General features: G+C 44.6%; 1 protein-coding gene across 1 annotated transcript in view; it reads left to right on the top strand.

Annotated features, from left to right (window-relative positions):
* Hs3st2 (heparan sulfate-glucosamine 3-sulfotransferase 2) overlaps positions 1 to 20,478 on the top strand; it is a 102,945-nt gene extending 82,467 nt beyond the window's left edge. The window contains exon 2 of the mRNA XM_027410352.2: positions 19,860 to 20,478. Within this exon, the coding sequence (XP_027266153.2) occupies positions 19,860 to 20,478 (619 nt within the window). The remainder of the gene's footprint in view (positions 1 to 19,859) is intronic.
* The last annotated feature ends 741 nt before the right edge of the window (positions 20,479 to 21,219 follow it).

Below are 21,219 nucleotides of genomic sequence, written 5' to 3'. Positions count from 1 at the left end.
AAGAAGAGAAGAAAAGGAAGAAACACCACAGAGAAAATAAAAGAAATTGACCACAGTAAGGAAGGAAGTGAGGAAAAGAAAGGAAAGGAGGAGGAAAGATGGGACCATTGAAGTGAAGTTTTGACTGTTTTTCCACAGCTGTACCCATTTCTGACCTGTTTTTATTCACACTCCATTGATCTACTCCCAAGCCACAGCCACACTGTTTTAATTACGACAGCTTTCATACATGTATTCATATGGGATGTGCCAATTTCCTGCCTCTATCACTCTTACTTCTAATAAAATGAACTGGCTGTTTTCATTAATTTATTAATCCAATAGAAACTTTATAATTATTTTGTCAAATTCAATTTTTAAGTCCTTTTGGGATTTGGGTTGGAATTACACTTGACTTATAGATTCATTTGCGAAGAATTGATGTCTTACTAACATTACCCATTCCCATCTCCCATCTCTCCATTTATTAAAGTTTTAATTGAGTTGTCCATAAATTATATAGCAATATTAAATATTAATTGTGTTAGTGGGCATCTTTGTCTTGCCTAGCTTTAATGAGGCTCCTAGCCTGGAGGTGCTGAGAGTAGGCAGCTCAATAGAAATGCTGGCTTCCACTTTTCAGTATCTTAGGCAGGTTCTCCTCCCCCCCTTTCTCTCTCTGCACCTTATTTACTAAGTGAAAGATAAGGTCATTAAGTTAATAGTGACACATACCTGGTAGTATTGAGAGACTCAAATGCAATACCACATGTGAGATGAATGTAGACTACGCCAACCATGAGCCTCCCAATAACTGTCAACTGTCGCTCTAATCTTGCTCCCTTCCTGCTCTGGGCCTATGGGTCAAGACAGATGTTCTGTTTTGTGGTTGTTGAAGATGTGGCTTCCTGACTTCTTAAGATCATTTTCCTCACTTATAATGGATGTTGAATTTGCTAAGTTCAAATCTGTGGAGATGTTCGTTTTCTTCTGGCCTATTTCCACGCTGAGTTGTAACTCTGTATTCAATGGAATGATATTGAACTCAATGCAGCTTGGCAACTTTTAAAATGCATTGAACTTTGAGAGATAGGACTTGATGGCCACTCTGTTTTGAGGGGATGTCTTCCCCTGTCACCCCAAGTAGATCCACCTGTCTGCTGCCAGCATCTGTGCCCAGTCCACTTTTCTCTGTGTCCAGTGTCATCGAGTCTGGCAGTCCTCATCTTTCGAGGATAAGCCCCCATGGTCTGTGCTGATAGGTGATCCCCAAGCTGCTGAGAGATTGTGTCAGCGCCCATTTGCTGCTGGTGGTATAGCTTAGTCATCCATGCCTGGCAAGCATAAGACACAGGGTCAAACCCCAGTTCCACCAAACAAAAATGATGGAGAGAGATGAGAGGGAGAGAGAGAGAGAGAGAGAGGAGAAAAAAGCCACTCAAGTGTCAAGCATCTACTTATATCCATTTCTTTGTATTCAGAGGGCTCTTTGATGGAGATCCTAAGCGTGTCACTCCAACTAGATATACCTGCCTGCCAGTTCTCGACCCTTGTCTCAACCCACTCTTCTCTGTGCCCAGTGCCATGGAGTCTGGGAGTCCTGGTAGCCATTTGCAAAGCATAAGCTCCTCTTTCCTCATATTTGAATCCTCCATTGTACCTTTCAAAACACACAGCTGATGGCTGTCAACCTTAGTCATCCTCACTGTGCAGCAGAGGAGCCCCCACCGCTCCTGTCCATCCCGTTCCCGTGCCACAAGTCACCCACTCCCCAACTCTTCCTTGCCTCTGGTACCCACTATTCTACTCTCTGCCTCCATGAGATCTGCTGGTTTTTAGCTTCACATGTAAATGAGAGCACATGGCATTTGTTAGAATAATTTTGACAGTAGAAGCTAAAAGCATTACTTATCGGCCTCAATACAGTTTAACCCTAATTACTGTCCTTTTATGCACAACTTCTGCAATCTCAAGCTCTGTCACCCTGTCACTTGGGCAGTTGTTGTTTTTTTTGCAGAGGACTCTTTGGAGGGCAGGATGTGATGTTTTTTCAAGCTGTTGAGTGCTCTACAATGCCTTTCTTTCACTCTCATAAGCAAATTGACTAAATAATAAATATTAGGATTCATTTTTTCCTACAAACTTCTACAGATGGTAATCCAAGTTTTGTTTCTTTGTTGTTTTTTCTAGCTTTTGATGCAGCTAAGATGTCCCTATTCAGCTTGACTTTGTAGAAATGTTTCTTTTACGTATGCCAGATGTCTATAATGCTTGCAAAACTCTTGCTTTCTACCTGTCATTTAAGATGTTTGCAATGCTGTTGTTCTATAAGATAGACAATGGCTGGGTGGGTGGGTGCTTATGTTCATGGTTGTGTAGTTTATTTCATTAGAAGTAAGCAGCCTTTCATTCTACCCATGGAGTCATCTTATTGCCCTGGAAATGTCTGCTTATTGAAATCTTCCCTCATATGTCTAGCCAATTTGTTTTAGGCCCCTCTTTCAATTTTACCTACAAACTATGCATTGCTGCAATTGCTCTGTCTCCTGTACCAGCATCTCTCTGCTCAGTTCTTTTGTGGACCCTGACACTAGAATTAAAATATCACCCTCAAGTGTGTTCTGATTTTACTTCCTGCAGTGATAGCACTGCTCTTGATGGCTGTCAATGTGGGGGACTCCTGCACTTTTAGATTCTCTGTAGTGATGTCTTAACCTCATCTGGTGTGTGTGTGTGTGTGTGTGTGTGTGTGTGTGTGTGTGTGTGTGTGTTCAGGAGCATGCCATGGACATGACATGACACACATGTGGAAGTCAGGACAACCTAAGATGTCAGTCCTTGCTTTCCAACATTGTCTGAGAGATGGTCTTATTGTTCACCCTTTTGTATGCAAGTTAGCTGGTCCTCCTGGGCATTCTGGGTATGGTCCTGTCTACCTCTCGTCTTTTTCATGCTGATGCCTGCATCTAAGCATATACTCACACCTGACTCTCAATCCCCTTCACGGTTTCTGAGTACTTCATTCATTCATTTTGTTTTCTCCTTTTCCTTTTTCACATGTTATAATGAAGTATTTTCTTTTGCCCTTTAGTACCTCCACCAAACCTGTAGCTTCACAAGGGCAAGCCCTGTGCCCATTTATAGCCATGACCTCAGAGCTGGCCGGCAGACAGTAGATGCTTAGTAAATGACTATTGAATGGATATATGTGTCCTCATTACGATGTTCTGGCAATTTCCTAGAATATGCTAAAATAAACACTTAGCTGTCTTTTTTTAAAGCCCATTTCATCCCTGAATCAGTTGTATGTTGCAGACCATATATAAACACACTTCTGGAAATCCTTTGTAAAGATCGTCAGCAGATCTCTTTCCTCAAGGAGCCTATGTCACTTTGATTTAGGCCCTGATTCCTTCCCATCCTATTCACTTGACAAGCAAAATATTTGGTGGCTATGATTCATGCCCATTTGTTTGCCTGTGATGAGATTGGCTCCGTGACAAGGATTAAAGATACACAGAGACAGGAAGATACTATCTCCTGTTGATGGGGTTTAGAGGAGGACTCACAGGAGAGAAAAGCAATATATAGACAGATATGCAAAGTCATTGCGTGCCTGTACTTACAGCTATGAGAGAAAGAAACTATGGAACTAGAAAGTCATGTCAGAAAGTGGTGATGTTTGATCTGAGGATGAGAAAAGTAGGGCATGGAAAGAGCTAGGGTTAACTATGCTGGACAGAAAGAATACTAAAGTCTTAGGATTGGACAGGACAGGGCTGGAGAATTTGAGAGAGGCGGCTAACTGAGCTTGCTGAGTTTCCTGAATGCCTTCTAGAGCTTTTTTTTTTTTTAAATGTGGAGTTGTTCCACACCAAAGCTAGCCAAGGATCCACACTTGCACAGTTTATGCAAGTCTTGAACCTGACAAAAAGCACCAGTGAACCAAAAGTCACATGTGCAATTTCAATAACATCAGAGCACACACTGTTTGAGGGGAGTTGACTGTCCTCAATGGGCTCAGCACAATAACTACTTCTCCTTGCTCCCTGAGTGATCAGAAAGCCAACCCCTGACAGCCTTTGCAACCATGAAGCTTAACGCAGGAGCTGATGTGCCTACAACTTTTGCAAGACCCAAGACAACAGTCAAGTTGCCCAAGGTACCTAGAGACTTGCCTGTGTCTGCTCCATCAGCTGTAGCAGGATCATTGCCCACTAGGGGGCACTGTTGTGCTGCAGGAAGTGGGGCCAACTTGTGGACCTGCAAATCCATCCATGTTTCTGGGAACCTTGGTGTGTAAGGTTGTAAAGCTTGGTGATATTATATATAATACATATCTGACTCATTATTGTTTGGGGGAGCTTGCAAGTGCCCAGGAAACTTTCAGAGTTCTTGGGGACTGTCTGGTTCTTTTTCAGTGGGCCTGAGAACCCACCACAGGAGGTGAAGGGAGTTGTGTAGACATTGCAGACGGGGACACAGCATGATAAAGATAAGCATGCTAACACTAAGGAGACTGGCATCCAAAGCCACTGGGTTCACCTGACCCCATGGTTTCCATTCCCTCTGGAGTACAAGCCAAGCTCATCAGCAAAGGGCAGGCTTTGGTGATTTGAAGAACATGGGAAAGAGTTAAATCACATTACATAGAAGGGGGAGAGTCATTTGGCCAGAGAAGCATGGTAGACTAGCCATGTGTGCTAACGTCCTTCGTGTTGGCAGCCAGAAGTCTGTGACGGAAGCCACCAGCTGACTAAGGTGTTTTCTGACAGAAGCATTTTTTAGATGAAGAAACAGGGAGGGCAGTCAGCTCCAGGCCCCTACTGTCTCCTCAGGTCTTTACAGCTGATCTGCCATTCTGTAGGAAGAGGAGGGGAGGGGTGGCCAAGCCGTGAAAGGACAGGAGAAAGCTTCTCTTGGAGTTGGTCTGTGTACTGTCTCAGACTGACTCCTGGCAACCACAAAGGGGATAATGACCCTCTCAGTGCCACTTGGAAGCCATTACTATCTTGTTTCCTGGATGCTGATGTCACTAGGGAGTACCATACAAGGGTAAGCTGCATCAGAATGAATTAGAGTAGCTCAGCCCTAGCTAAAGAAAAGCGATGAAGCTCAGGTGTGTAAGAAGAACTCTGAGCCGCCTGTGATGAATGTCAGAGAGAGAAGGTTACAGATTGGATCTGCTTATAGCTCAGACACTGGTGTCACTTGACAACAGGTGGTTGATGAGCCATTCATGGAGACATTCGAAGAGCAGTGCAAAGTCCTGGAAAAACTCGTATGAAATAGGCATGGAGACCAGGAGTATGCATTCCCAAAGCAAAGAAGAAAAAATTTTAAGGAGGAAGGAGTGAGTAAACATTCCAGGTGCCATAGGAAGCAGAAATGAAACAGGACTAAAGTTGGAGTTAGGGGCTGACATTGCCTGGTTCCATCCCAGGCATTGTCAGTTGAGTGTGATGACACATGCCTGCAATCCCAGCACTCAGGAGGTGGAGCTGTGAGGATCAGAAAATCAAGGTTGTTCCTGACCACATAATGAGTCTGAGCAGCAGGGCTACTCTAAAAACAAAACAAAACCCACAAATACACAAGCGCCCACACTAGAACTGGCACTTAAGGGTAGGATCAGAAAGACAGACATGATGGGAAGGGGATGGGATGGAAATTTGGGGCAATGAGCAGAGGAAGAATGAGACTAAGGAGAGGAAGTGGGAGCTTTAAGCTCTAGTTCAAGATCCCCAGCTAGAAAGAATAGCAGACAAATGACTGCAGCAGGAGAGGGGCTGGTACTAGTCTCCCCAAAAAGACTTGAACCCAAGGAGGGAAATCAGATAGAAAATGGGAAGCCCATTGAAGGACAGTGCTTTATGATGAGCATAGGCTCTCACCTCACTTAGGCCTCAGGACAGCCAAGGAAGTCTGAGCCATCCGCCTGCTGCTGGTGAGGATACTAGTGGAAACATCACAGAGCCAGGAATCAGAGCCGCCCGACTTAAATCCTAGTTGTTGCTTTTATTAATCCTGATCATGCACAACTCCTTTACCTGACATCAGTTACTCAACTGCACTGATTACAATAAGCTTTTGTCAAATACATATCTTGCACCATTATCACCAGGGCTGCCTTTATACCCCGCTACTCCAATAGCAAGGACCAACAAGTCAGCTTCCAGCTGGAGGATAGAAAAGCAGGCCTTTGGGGCCTTCCTAACACCTGCTGGATTTGTGTATTGTGAGTCCTCACAGGGATTTTACTGGCTTGACCCAGGGAGAAGGGCAGTGGGGGAGGAGGGAGAGGACAGAGGGGAGAGGAGAAGAGGAGAGAAGCCCAGAGAGTGGCAGATATGCAGTTACTTCCAGCTCATGTCCCCAGGCTCAGCCACAGATGGAGCATGAGAATTGAGGTCCAGTTGCCAGGAAACTTCTCAGGGCTGCTCATGCAGTAGCAAAAACACTCAACACCCACGGTTCCCCAGCCTTCTATCCGGGCCAGCGTCTAGAGAAAAGATGCCTGCCATGTCCTCGCCACCCACCCACACTTCAGCCACTTCAAATGATCTTCCTTCCCTCAATCTGCAATGCAGGCATTCGTCTTGCTAAATAATATCAATGGAGACTTTTAAAAATAGCTTTTCATAAGCTAGTGTTTCTTAATGACAAAGAGAACGTGCTCACTGTCAAGAAGAGAAGCAAGTCCATACGCACATAAAGCTAAAGGTGAAAATAAATTCCCATTGTACACCACCATCCACTGCAGACCTCCCAAGGTCATTCTCCAAATGTAAGCTCTGCTAACAATGTCCTGTGCATCACTTTAGAAGAGTCGCACGCATATACACGCCAGCATATGTATGTAGATTTTGAACGCAAATAGGGTCACATTAACCTGACTGCAACTTGCCTTTTCCACTTAATGATACATCCTAGACTCTCTTCCATGTCTGTCTTTAAATAGGTCTGTCTTGCTTTTAACAGCCACTTTATAATTTATGGTACAGCCTTGTTATAGTTTATTTAAACCACATCCTACTAATGGCCACCCGGCTTTGTTCCCAGTCTTCATCTTTTACACACAACATGTGGTAGTTAGGTTCATGCTTGCTGCTATAATAAAGCTTAAACAAATAAACAAGATGCTTGTCCCTGGCTCACTGTAGCTCAGAGAGTGCATTTCCCAGTTATAGGAAGATGGTCACCCCTCCTGTTTGTTGAACTTGTCTCATTCTAGAGTCTTCTGCATCAGAAAAGACAGGGAAGAGGATGGTCCCATTGTACTATCACCTTGGCCTTGAAGCAACAAATCACATTTCCATTCACTCTTCCTGTCAAGACCCAGCCATGGTTCCCACTTGGGTGTGGTAAGAAGAAAGGTAGTCCCCATGGAACTGTGGGGACAGTGCAAAAGGGTCTTAGAGGGGAGGAGGTCCCAAGGAGGGAAGAGGGGCAATCTCTGTTGGATGCCTCTCCATCTCCATCACAATTACCACAGTGAGCATCCCCACCCCACCCCCACGTCTTTACACATTTGTGCAGATAAATTTCCAGGAATGCAATGGCCTTATTAAGAGGATGTGAACTTCAGACATTACAGGTAATGTCTCACGGCCCTCCTAAAAGTGCATTGATTTGTGCCCCACTAAGGCAGGGGGGCTTTCCTTCACACCCTTGTTAAATTACAGTTGTCACCATTTATACAGCCCAAGGCTGGGGAGATGACTCAGTGGGCAAAGGGCTTGCTGAGCAAGTGTGGGGATTTGAGTTCAGACCCTCAGAACCCATATAAAGCCATGTGTCTGCAACCCCAGTACTCCTACTGGGCAAGCTGGAAAATGGAGACAGGAGACTCCAAGAGCAGGCCAGCTAGCCTGCCATGCAGAACAGTGAACAAGAGACCTCGTCTCAAACAAGATGGAAGTGATGTCTGAGGTTGTCCTCTGACTGCCACAAACACAATGTGACGTGCATGTGTACCTCCTCTCTCCCCTCTCCACACACACCACATTGTAAGAGGATAAATGATCCATGTTATAGGTGAATAACAGGATTTCGTTATGATTTTAATTTGCATTCCTTTAAATGAATGTGTTGAGACAGACCAGGACTGTGTTCATGTACTTACATTCCATCGGTGGCTTTTTCTGTTAGTTCTTTTCTCGTGACCTGTGTCCCTTTCTTCTACTGGCTGTTTCTCCAGTTCTTGTTATTTGTAAGGAGCAAGAGAAAATATATACAATATGTAAATGAAAAATATGAAACCATCCTCTGTGCTCCCAGCTGACATGCTACAAGAATTTGCCAATTTTGTTGTTTTCCTTTTCCTTGTGATACTTTCTTATTGCAGAGACTTATTTCTCTAATGTGCTTTAACTTCTCCATGGTTTTTGTCTCATGCCTAGAAAGGCTGTCTTAGTGCCAAGATGAATTTTTCATGTTCTCACGTTTTCCTCCAGCGCTGAGGCTGCATTTGAATCCAGACTGCAGCAGTGTTGCGTTGGTGATTTCCCTCAGTTCTCAGAGCCCCACTCACCACAGCCCCCAAACAGGAACCAGGAAAGCTGCTGCTAGGTGGGGCAATTGTAAAGTTGGACCAAGAGGATTCTGTCTCTGAGCTTAGAAGAGATTTTGGCTGATATACAATAGGCTAAGCGGCAGTTTCCAGCTTGCTCCTGTCTAGGTTTGTGTTACATGACCCTGTACGTGACTGACATCTGCTGCGTATCCATTCCTTATGATGAGAAAGTCCTGGAAATTTTGTAAAAATAAATAAATAATAAAAGTAAAAAGTCTCTTGAATTCCAAAATTGAAGACTTTGAATGTATGACTGGTCATTCAAAAAACCCTATGTTCCCTGTATGGCTGTGTCATGTTTGTACCCATACAGTGGAATTCAAGACAAATCCTACAATTCTCAAATATGGCTTTACTAGAGACCTTTGAAAACTAAGTCACAACATAAGGGGCAGAGACTAGGTAATGCTGTCTCCTCTCAACAACTAGGAGGGCCCTGCCCAGGGCTGTATCGCCTGTTGTTTTTATCTCCAGAGAAACATCCCTTACCTCCACCCCTCCACCAATCTTCTTTCTTAAAACAATGTATTGGTTCTTTGAGAACTTCATACACTATGTTTATCATATTCACCCTTCCACCAACTCTTCCTAGACCCAACCCCTTCCCTTCCCACCCAACTTTGTGTCCTCCTGTCCCTCTCAAGGCTAATCTGTACTGCCCAAATGTTCCCGAATATGTGATCTTCCACCAGAAAGTGGTTGACTTCTCAGGGGCTGCTATCTTAGGGGAAACTGTCTCTCTCTTTTCCAGCAGCCAACAATTGTTAATATCTCCACAGCCTGGATGGGACTTCATGCCCAGCACTCTTCTGCATGCTGGATTTGATCTGGCTTGGGCTTGCACAGGTCTTGTGCTCGCTGTCACAATACTGTGAGTTCGTATGTGCAGCTACCCTGTTGTGTCAGGAAAACACTGTCTCCTTGAAGTCATGCACTCTCTCTGGCTCTTACACTCCTTCTGGCCCTTCTTCTGAAATGATCCCTGAGCCTTTATAGGAAGGTTGAGGTATACATGTTCCTCTTAGGGCTGAGCATTCCACTCTCTCTTACTCTCTGCCTCTTGACCAGTTATGGATCTCTGCTGATAACCACCGACTGCCAATAACATTGACTTCCTATCTTTAGGGCAATGAGGAGAGCATCCTTGGCAGTTAGGGGATAACAGATGACTGGTTGCTGGGCTTTGGGTGCCAAGATGACCTAAATGGGTCTTTGGGGACCTACAAGAAACTATTTGCAGACATAGACCCTCTGCCAGAGAATAAAGTGGCCAGTTCTTGTGGGAAGCTGAGTTATTATGAAGCCCCCCCCTTCCTGCCCTACTGTGGTCCCAGTTTGACCCCAAAGCTGTTAACTCCTTATGAGAAAAAATAAAGGTGTGGTTGACATATCTTTGTGTCCCTGGAATGTATCAGGTGCTAAATGAATGCTTGTTTAATTAATGAACACCTGAACGTATGCTGGTACATGAATAGGCCTCATTGATGCAGAGATATGCCAGTCAGGATTACTGACTTTAGGGACCAGGCATTAGGGGATGCTTGACTCAGATAATGTGTCAAGAATGGGCCATCTTTATATCAGGTACCGTGGGATTATAAAGAATAGAAACAAATGTCTCACTCCTCTAGGCAAAGAAAATGGCAGAGCAGCCATAAAAAGCTTCCTGGTAGAGGCAATAATATGCTACATAGGTAAAGAAATGCTTGGTGCAAAGGACACATATCAGAGGCCCCTCATCATGAAAAACAGCCTAGGGAAAGATAGAGTAGACTTTGAATAGTCCACTCTGGCTGGAGCCCAGCAGTGGCCATGGCCAGGATCAAAACAGCCATGGACGTGCTATCTAGTTTAGTATCATATGGGCAATAGAGAGTGACTGGTAGTGTTTAAAATGGAATTGAGTATTTTGCTCCTGGGTCACTTATCAGTAAGGGTTTGCTGCTCTAGACACGGAAGGAAGTGGCCTCTTGACACAGGCTGGGTCTACCCCAGCCAAAGGGTAAATGGCCACAGGTGTCTGGAGCTTGGATGGGCACGGAGGTTTAGCAGGTTTGCTTTCAGAATATGCTCTTTGCAACAAGGCCTCTTCCCTCCACTGCAGCTGCTAATTATCCCTCTGGAGACCGCCGTGCTTTTCAAGGAGCCTCGTTGCCCACTTAGGAGCTAATAAATCACCAAAGTCCCCCAGGCAGCTGGGCCTTCCAGAACACAAGTGCAGAACACACAGGTTTAACAAATAGGAAACCTGCCAGAGACTGTCTGAAATAAGCATAGGCGTGCCTACTTTGTGTTCCCAATAATGCCCAGCTTCAACAGGCCCTTGTGTGCAGGATATACCTTGTGTGGACAGTGGAAGCTGAGGAAGCCATCTGTGTACTGCTGGGTGGCCAATGTGAGTCAGAAATCTCATTTCCAGAGAGCCCCAGGATGATGAAAAGCTATCACGGTTTGGATAGGAAGTGCTTGGTCCCCAGAGAGTGGTGCTATAGAGTGGGCACAGAGGAAATCTGGCACTTATGTCATCACCAAGTTGGTTAATCCATTGATGAGTTCAAAATGAATGGCTGGAAAGCCCTGGAGCATTGTTGGAAAAGTAGCTCACTGGGGAGATGGCAGAATTTTGAAGGTCATATCATGTCTCTGCAACCCCCTTTCCATTTGACTGGGGAAGCATTTACTTAACACCTACTATATGGCAGGGATGTAAAGGCATGTGTAGTACAGTTTGCCTCCTTAAGACGTTAACAGCTGTGTGGGCCAACTAGGACTGGAGAGGTGAAGTCTTCCACTTCCCATGTTGGGCTGCACCTAAGCTTAGCTTCCCACAAACACTGGTGGCTTCCTCCTCTGGCAGAAGGCTCTACACATGAGTCTTGTTTCCTATAGGTTGTCAGGGTCCCAAACAGCTCAGCTGTTGAGCAAGCAGCTCAGTCCTTCATGTTCTCCCCACCATGATGATCCTGCCTCAATGCAGGAATAACGGAGCCAGCTGCTCATGACCGCTGGAGTCATGATCTAAAATAAATCGTCCTCCCTTAAGGTGCTCCCCAACTATCTTGTCATGTCTGGAAAACAAATTTGGATTTTTCTCTCTAGTAAGTTCTGCAGGAGATATTTGCCTTTTTCCTTTAGATACCACGGCACAGAATTCTGAGTTGTGGGGGACGATGTAGCAATGCATTGTCCTCCTATCTCATTCTTCCCAAATGAAAGCAATCTCTTTCTCTTGCTCTCCTCAATGGGTATTTTCAGAGTCAAGTCATCTGCAGTGCTGTGAATACAGCAATGGACAAGGCAGCGATCCAAACTCGGAGAGTTTACAGCCCTACCATGGTGGTAGGGACTCTAAATATTGCTATTAAAACGGATTGGGGGCTAGGGATGTGACTCTGTTGATAGAATGCCTGCCTACATGCACACCCTGGGTTTGATCCCCAGAACCATATAAACCTCACGCGGTGGCACAAACCTGTGATCCCTGCACTTGTCAGGTGGAGGCAAGAAAATCAGAAGTTCAAGGTCACCCTTGACTACAAAGCAAGTTTGAGGCCAGCCTGGAATACATGAGACTTTGTCTATAGAAACTCAAACTACCAAGCTGTAGACACTTACCCCATTCTCACTGAGTAGGGGTGTATAGGGAAGCAGCATGAGGCACAATGTAGCCCTTACTCATGAACAGCTCCAGTGAAGGCTGTGTGGCACAGGAACCCACAGTCTATACCGTGCTTCTTTTCCCACTAGAAACATCAGCTTTCATATTGAGGCTCCTGGGCCCTGTGCTCGCAATTTCTAATTGAATTAGTGTGGCTTGGGATCCAGGTGAAGTACTTCTCTAGGAGCTCCCAGGATGGTCACCAGGCACAGTGCTGAGCCTTGATCTAGGGAGCAAGTGCGGAGGGCAACACAGAAACCCTGTGGGAGGCCTGCCTTTGCATTTCCTTTTCCATCCTGCATCTGGAGTGTGTGATAAAGTATGGCTTTGATTTCCCTCCTTAGTCCATGGCACCCAAGGTCACAAGGACACCTTAAAAACAATGGGGAAAAAAAAAACCCTCCTAGGATTCTCTGCCAAGGCCCTCCTCTGCCAGAATGCTAAATAAGTACTAAACTTATTAACTAGTACTGATATCTGAGGACTCATAAGCCACACTGTGGTTTGCAACTGTGCCCTCCAAAGGACAGTTAACAGCTTAGCTCCCAGTCTATGGTGCTGGTGGTGGTGGAGGAACCTCTAAGAAGTGGGGCCTAGTGGGAGCTCCTTTGGTCACTGAAGTGTGCTTTCCAAGAGGGTGTTAGCGTCAGGTCCTTTTGTGTTTCCCTCCTGTGAAGTAGAAACCTTCCTCAACCATGTGTCTCCTACATGCTCACCCATGGCCCTAACAAATGGAGCCCATTCACCACACATGGAATTGTCCAACACTGTGAGCCAAAATAAACGTGTTTCCTTATAAGTTGATTATGTAGGACATTATGTTGTCAACATAGTCAGCAACAGAAAGCTGACTAACACAGGACACTTCCCAACAGGCCTATTTCTGATATTGAATCTTGGATCCACTCATTGAGAAATGATAGTGGTCTGGATTATACTCCAAAGGCAAAAGTAAACAAGAGGCATGTCCAAATAGCTAATAATCTTTGGAAACAAAAAGAGACATAAGAGATAATTACCAAAAGACAGAGTGATGCTAATGAATATAAAATACCAAGAGATGACAAGGAAGGGTCACAGATGTGTGACTTCAGTTTAGATTTGTAAAGGTGGGGAAGCATTCATCAGAACAAGCAAGACAAAAGCCAGTACCAAGCCTTGAAAAATTAAAAATCCAGGAGTGTGAAGACAGCTTAGCCAGCAAATTGCTTGCTGTACAAGTGAGAGGAGTTCTAACCTCAGAATCTACACAGAAAGCTGAACCCAGTGTGGTGGTGGTACATGCTTGCAATCTCCATACCCGGGAAACTGAGATGGGCAGATCCCTGGGGATCCATGGCCAGAAGCCTAGCTGAACTGGTAAACTCCAAGCCAATTAGAGACCAGGTCTCAAAAGCCCACGGTGAACAAATGCATGAGGAATAACAGCCTGAGGTTGACCTCTGGCCTCCACCTGCAAGTGTGTACACACAGAGATGCACATGCATGTGTACCCACAAAAAAACAAATGCAGGAAAAAAAACATAGGAAAAAAAACACTTGTGTTGCAAGTGTGGGTTTTATGTTTGGTGTGGCATGACCATCATCCTACCGGGAAGTGATGGGGATTAATGCTAGAAAGGCAGGGAGCTCATATTCCACAGAATACAGGCTTTATTCAAAAGAACCACTGAGACTTGAGTTGATTGGATTTGCTTTAGAGTTTCCCCTGGTGGCAGAATGGATTGAAGCCGGTAGAAGCATGCACGTGAGAGGGGGGTCTATGATAGCAGAGAGAAAACAGGGGTGGACACTTGCTGACTAGGCCAGGAGGACACAGACTTGGGAAGGCTAGGAAGGCAGGCCTGGTTGGGTTTTTGTTGTTGTTTGTTTGTTTGTTTTCCTGTCTTTAAAGCCATTTGATTTGAGGAGGAAGCTAGTGAGTTCGGCTGTTAAGGTGAAGTGTCCAGTCCACAGACAGTCAGACGCTGCAGTTTAGAACTCAGAAAAGCTGAAGTTACAGCTTCCATTGTCAACTTATGAATCACCTCCCACGTGATGACTAAAGGCCGGGAGAGGAAGTAGGTCATTCAGGATGATTATGGAGAAGGAGAGAAATGGGAGATAGTCTATTGGGGAGATCCAGAACAGATTGGAGAAAGTCGGGAATTTTGAAAGAGGCTGAGAAATTCAGAACATTGCTGGATTAGAGAGGTTGTTTGCTCCATTTAAATCTCAAATATATAGAGAAGGGCTATAGTGGTGGCTCAGCAGTTAAGAGCACCAACTATTCTTCCAGAGGACCGGAGTTCAACCAGCACTCACATGGGGGGTGGTTCACAATCATTTGTAACTCTATGTTACAAATGTTCTCTTCTGGACTCCATGGGCACTGCAAACACATGGTACACAGACATACATGAAGGAAGACCACACACATATACACACAGAAGCATGTCTGTGTGTGTGCATGTGCACGCACACAAGAGTGTGTATGTGTATACAAGACTTTGTCCAAAGCTAGAAGGACAGTTCAATTCCATAAAGGAAAATCCAGACTGTGACTGGCTATAGGGAAAATCCTTGCTGAACAAGTTAAAACAACAGATGGTTGATAAGTCCAAACAGCAAGTGTAGGAATAGTCTCCTGGTATTTTTTTCCAGCACTATATAGAAAAGAAGGAATACAGAGACTCAAGAGAGATATGCAGTGGGAGAAGCATTGCACTGTTTGCTAGAAACTGTAAACAAGCAAAATTTCATCTGTGACAAGGAGGAAAAACAGACTTCAAGGTGCTGTCTCATGTCCCCACCCATGTGTGGAAAGCATGGAGGTGGACATCCGGCCTCTACTCACAGTATCATCACAGGCTCTAGTGGTCTGTTCCAATGACCTAATGAGAAATGAATATTCAAGAATATTCTTTGAAGAGAGAGAGAGAGAGAGAAATGTTTCTGTGCACAGGAGCCCTTCATCTTTTGGCTCGACTACTGTTAACTTACCTACAATCTGGCTCTCATGTGTGTGTGTCTGTGTGTGTGTGTGTGTGTGTGTGTGTGTGTGTGTGAGAGAGAGAGAGAGAGAGAGAGAGAGAGAGAGAGAGCTGGAGAAGGACCTTGGCTGTCCTGCTCTAACACCCCCCCCACCCCTTATTCCCTTGAGATGGGGTCTGTTGCTGCTCTTGGAGCTAGACTGGCCTCCAGCAAGCCCCAGCAATCCTCATGTCTCCACTGCCTCTATAGCACTGTGGTTGCAGGCATGCTCAGCCACACCTGGCAACTTTTGTAGTTACTGAAATCCAAACTCAGAGCCTCATGCTTTCACAGAAAGAGCTCATGCCCATTGAGCCAACTATCCATCCCATAGCTTGACCCCTTTATTTTAGCACTGATCATATTGATTTTGCAACTGACGTGTCTATTAGGAATTAGAATAGTAGACTGTCTATTAGTGTCCAGCTGGGGGATACTGTGCTACTCTGGAGGTCACCAGAATTGATCAGGATTTTTCCAAACTAGTAAAGGGGGAGATGTTAATGGATACTGAGGGCAAAAGTTCACAGCTGTGCAACTAAGGCTTGGGAAATGCTGCCTCCACAGTTTCCCTCTCAGATATTCCCTATTGCACTAAAGGATATTGCAAAGAATTATGTTTAATGGTCTGCCAAGCACCAAGTCTCTATGCTGGTGAAGACCTTTGCATCAATAACACCCACACAGTTTGGAAAAACATTAGAGGTGGTTTAAGTGTCCTGCCCCACATATGCAATGTGTCTACTCTCATCATAAACCCCTGCTTGTCTAATTATAATGTATACCAAGTATATGTCTAGGAAACTCCATCCAAAGATTCTAATGAAATGCATTTGGGGTTGTTTTAACTCCTCCATCCCTTCTCTCTTCTTTTGAGACAGAAGAGTCTCACTATGTAGCCCAGGCTACCCTCAAATTCATAATCCTCCTGCTTCTGCCTTCCAAGTTCTGGGATTACAGACATGCTACCATACCTGGCTTGATATCCCACATTTAAAACTTGGTCCACTCCATACTAATAACCACTATTAAAACTTTCAGCCCATATGGGCTGATACGGATTTTGGGTCTTGATTGCATCAGTCTTCCTGCACGGTGAATATGGGGCCTAAGGATGGGTATTCAGAGAAGCCTGAGGAAGTGGGATGAGCATGGGTAAACCATGAGCCCAACACACCTTGCTCTCATAGGTGAATCCATGAGCCCAGCACACATTGTTCTCTGAAACTAGTAAGAAGGTCTGGGAATGGGCCTGGAAAAAGTCAGTTTCAATATGGGATAGAGGAAAATTGAAAGAATTGGGATATGAGAGCTTATCTTCCTTGTGTGGAGGACACTAGTCCCATATTAAGGGTGGGTAAGAGGAGCAGGGTTGGGAGCTTACAGTGAGAATTTTAAACATTGCAGAATGACAGGGCATGCTGTACACACAGCTGAGGGTTCAACCAAAGCAAGAACTGCTAACTGTCTGAAGGCAGTTCTATCTATTGGTTGGAAACTCGGGCACAGAATCGAAAGGGATGAACAGTTGGAATGCTGCATTGTTAGAGACTGAATATATATATATATATATATATATATATGATGTTAAAATTATTGTTCACTGGGTCCAGAATATGGAAGAAAGTGAAATCAAGAGGCTCATAGATAAGTTTGAGGGCAGGTATAATGAGTTTGGAACTGTGGTAAAAGGTGAAAGGAGACAAAGTCATTTCCCATGGAGGCCATGCCAGACTGGAAACCAGGTAACAGTGAAGCAAGGGGAGTGATTCTTCCCACCTTGTTGGAGGTTTGAAGCTGCTATCAGGGGCAGCTTCCAGTATGTGCTGTGAAAGATCTCTGCTCTGTGCCTGTCATGGTTTTGGTGACAACTGTGTTGTTCTTGGCCTTCAGGTTAACTACTATGCCAGAATACCCTCTTTCCTATGTGTCTAAGGTTACCATTGTGGATTTGAGTCCCACACATCCAGGATGGGGGACTTCGCTTTTACATCTCCATGGACTCTTTCTCCCAGTTAAGTCACACTCACAGGTTCTATGTGGATATGTCTTTGCGAGAGGCCTCACTGAACTCATTTCACTGCCCTAAAATAAATCACAGGGTGAAACATTTTAGAATCATGACAGTTTCAATGACAAGGCCCAAAGTTTGACTATGAGAATTTTTAAAGTAGTTATTCTCAACCTATGGGTTGAGACCCACCCTTCTGGGGGGGTGTCCACCAACTCTTTCATGGGGATCACCTAAGACCATCAGAAAACACAAATATTTGCATTATGGTTCATAACAGTGGCAAAATTAGAGTTATGAAGTAGAAAGTAATTTTGTGGTTTGGGGGTCACCACAACATATTAAAGGGCCATAGCATTAGGAAGGTTGAGAACCTCTAAAGGAAAGCAAACAAAAGCTGGAAACAGAACTTTGGAAAAAAGTATCCCAGTTTACCATGTTGAGTTGGCATTGTACAGAAATTAACAGCCATATTGGTCTAGAAATGATGAACTTAATTTTTTTTCCATTTGTACAGGGGTAAGGCACTGTATTAAATATGTAAGGTCTTATCTACGTGGGTTTGATTACAAAAACTAATAAAGTATTCTCTAAATAAAAAAATGAATAAATGGGAGAAGAATAATAACAAATGGATATTAGTATATAGGGTTTATCATGGCAAATAGAAGGATATCATTAAATTGAGGAAATCTAACAACTAAATAAACATTGAGGTTCTTTGTCTTAAAAAAAAAAAAAAGCTGGAGACAGAGCAGAAGTTGGGAAGCCATGAGGCCAGGTGGAGGCGATAGGAGGAATAGAGAATACAGGGAATGGAGAGTCTGTGTCGCACAGTGAGGATGGATGCTTTAGGGGCTGATGGTGTGCACTGTTGCTGGGCAGTAGAACTGGGAAAAGGGTTTGTCTTGGCTCTGCTTTCCTCTTGGCCTCATCTGACTCAGTGTGAACTTTAAAAAAGGAACTTTAAAACAGACCTAGCCCAGAATACTTTGAATTGATTGGTTTAGAATGGAAAGAGCCCCAGAGATCTTTGTTTAAAGAGAGGTGTCAGGGAGAAAGAAACAAACTAACAAAGAACCAGAGAGGAAGAAAGAAAAAGTTGCATCCTTATGTAATGTTCAAGTGCAGCCTCCAGCAAGAAATTCTGGTTTAAAGACAAGACATGACCTTCAGGGGAAAGTATCAATGGGAATGAGGGGTGTTCTCCATCAAGGCCGGAGAGAGGTGCATCTGGAAGGGAGACTGCAGAGCTCCTACTTTCATCCCTTGAAGTCCCAAGCAGAACCGGAAAATTAAAAAAGCAAGGGAAAGATGGCTGCATTGCCTGGCTCTGCCTGGGGTTGCTACCAGCCTGGAGAGGTCTGTGCTTCATGCAGACTACACAAAGGGTATAATTCACATGTTCTTCCACAGAAGACGTCAGAACTCATTTCTATAACCATTGCTATTCTTGCAAAAACAGGCTTTTTGCTCCTCAAAAAAAAAGACTTTAATATATTTGAAGAAATTTTTTTTTGCCAGGATAATACTCAACGGCTTACTTTGTATTTTTGAATACATAACAAACACATTAAAAATTTCAAGCAGCGTAAAAGATTATACAATCAAATGTAATTCTCATTTATCCCCGATTGCCTGGCTCTCCCCACCCACATACAGTTTCCCCCACAGCACTAGCTACAATTACCAGATCCCTGTGTCTCCTTCTTTAGATAAGAGACCATATTTGGTCTTTCTTCATTGTAAAGTGTAGGGTCATCCTTGTTGTAAGTAGCCACAATACCATACTCTGTGGATACTGAAGTCTGTACCCCACACTCACCCTCAGGTAGTCTTTGAATCATTTCTAGGTGACTGGCTTATAGTACATAATACAGTGTAAGTATTGTATACAAAGAAACATCTGTATATATTTAGCATGTATATATTTTCCTAAAATATTTTTAGCGTGAGTGTGTGTATACAGTGTGTGTGTGTGTGTGTGTGTGTGTGTGTGTGTGTGTGTGTGTGTGTGTGTTTAACAAGCCATGTATGTGGAGATCAGAGAAAAGCCTCAAGTACCATTCCTCATATTCCAACTTGTTTGAGGCAGGTTCTCTTTGTCTGTTGCATATACCAAGCTAGCTGGCCAGTGGCCTCCAGAGAGTCTCTACTCTGCACATCTTAAATAAGAGTGCTAGTATTTACAAACATACAGATACCCATCTTTACATGGATTCTGGGGGTCCAAACTCAGGCCATTTGGCCTCCCCAAATATTTTCAATCCACAGTTAGTTGGATCTGTAGCTATAAAGCCCATAGATACAGAGGCTTACTGTATGTTAAAAATCATTGCATGTTAATACATATAGATCTAATGGACTCTAATGGTTGGTTAAAAAAAATTGTTTAACCTGTAGTAACAGATATTCAGTTTGCTTCTGCCTTAAAGAAGCCCTTGTTAAATATATTTTAAAAATTCAACATGAGTTGAAGTGAGTTCCTCACCAAGTAAGAAACTCAAATGGGACGAGAGAGAGAGAGAGATAGGGGCCTTCATGGGTCACCAAATGGAGGGAGCTAACAGCCGTGTACCAAAACCAGTCATGCTCTCTGATAATGTGTTGCTTCTGTCCCCCAGGAGCCTGATGCCCAGGACCTTGGAGACCCAGATCACACTAGAGAAGACGCCCAGCTATTTCGTTACTCAAGAAGCCCCTCGACGGATCTTCAACATGTCAAGGGATACCAAGCTGATTGTGGTGGTGCGGAACCCTGTGACCCGTGCCATCTCTGACTACACGCAGACGCTTTCCAAGAAGCCAGACATCCCCACCTTCGAGGGCCTGTCCTTCCGCAACCGCAGCCTGGGCCTGGTGGACGTGTCTTGGAATGCCATCCGCATCGGCATGTATGCACTGCACCTGGAGAGCTGGCTGCGGTACTTCCCACTGGCCCAGATACACTTCGTCAGTGGTGAGCGGCTCATCACTGACCCTGCTGGTGAGATGGGGCGCATCCAGGACTTCCTTGGCATCAAGCGATTCATCACAGACAAGCACTTCTATTTCAACAAGACCAAAGGATTCCCTTGCTTGAAAAAACCAGAATCTACCCTCCTGCCGCGATGCCTGGGCAAATCAAAAGGGAGAACTCATGTCCAGATCGACCCTGAGGTCATAGACCAGCTCCGGGAATTTTATAGACCTTATAATATTAAATTTTATGAAACCGTTGGGCAGGACTTCCGGTGGGAGTGAGTCTCCTGAGATACAAGGGCTCTACTCTCGTCTCTTCCATGAGGTTTGCTCCCAGAGACCCTGATTCTCATCTCTAGCCCTTCTTCCCATCTTGAGCCCTATGAAGGATCGTCTTGGAACCAGGAAGCAGAGTAAAGGCCAAGAGACCGGTGGTCCCTGCCCCGTCCAGGAAAAGTCTACTTGATCTGACATCCAGTTCCAGAATCTGTTCCCTTCCACCCCCGAGAGGCCTTGGGGAATTGCTGTAAGAAGAGTGGATCTCCCAATGTTGGGTGATATCCTGAGTGGAGATGGTTCTGTTGCTGTGAGAACAGCAGTCCATCCCATCACTGTGTACGCAGACGCAGTGGTGGACTTCTTAATTCCATGTGGCATGTACCTTCCCTCTGAGCTTCATCTTCCCCAGCAGTCCTGAGTGGTAGGACAGGAGAACGCCCTCCACCCTCCTCAGAATGCAGCAGCTCATTGACAATATGCAGAGCCAAAAACACCTCTCTGGCCACTCCAGGAGATGGACTCTGTGATGATGAAATAAGCCAGTGACTTCAAAGCCCGTGGTCTCCACTGTGCTTGGAGGATGCTGTCTTTGAAAAGTACTCTGTGACTCTCCCTGCTCCCTGTGGACAAAAAAAAAAAAGCACACAATTCTGCTGTTACGGGTACTTTCTTCACACGAGCTTTCATGTTCAGCATGCACGGAATCATGCTTGTCCATGTGAAATAAATATGGCTCTCTGGTGT

Source organism: Cricetulus griseus, chromosome 3 (genome assembly GCF_003668045.3).
Source record: "Cricetulus griseus strain 17A/GY chromosome 3, alternate assembly CriGri-PICRH-1.0, whole genome shotgun sequence".
In the NCBI taxonomy this organism is placed as follows: domain Eukaryota; kingdom Metazoa; phylum Chordata; class Mammalia; order Rodentia; family Cricetidae; genus Cricetulus; species Cricetulus griseus.
The sequence above is the reverse complement of the archived record's forward strand: the minus strand, read 5'-3'. Positions and strand labels throughout refer to the sequence as shown.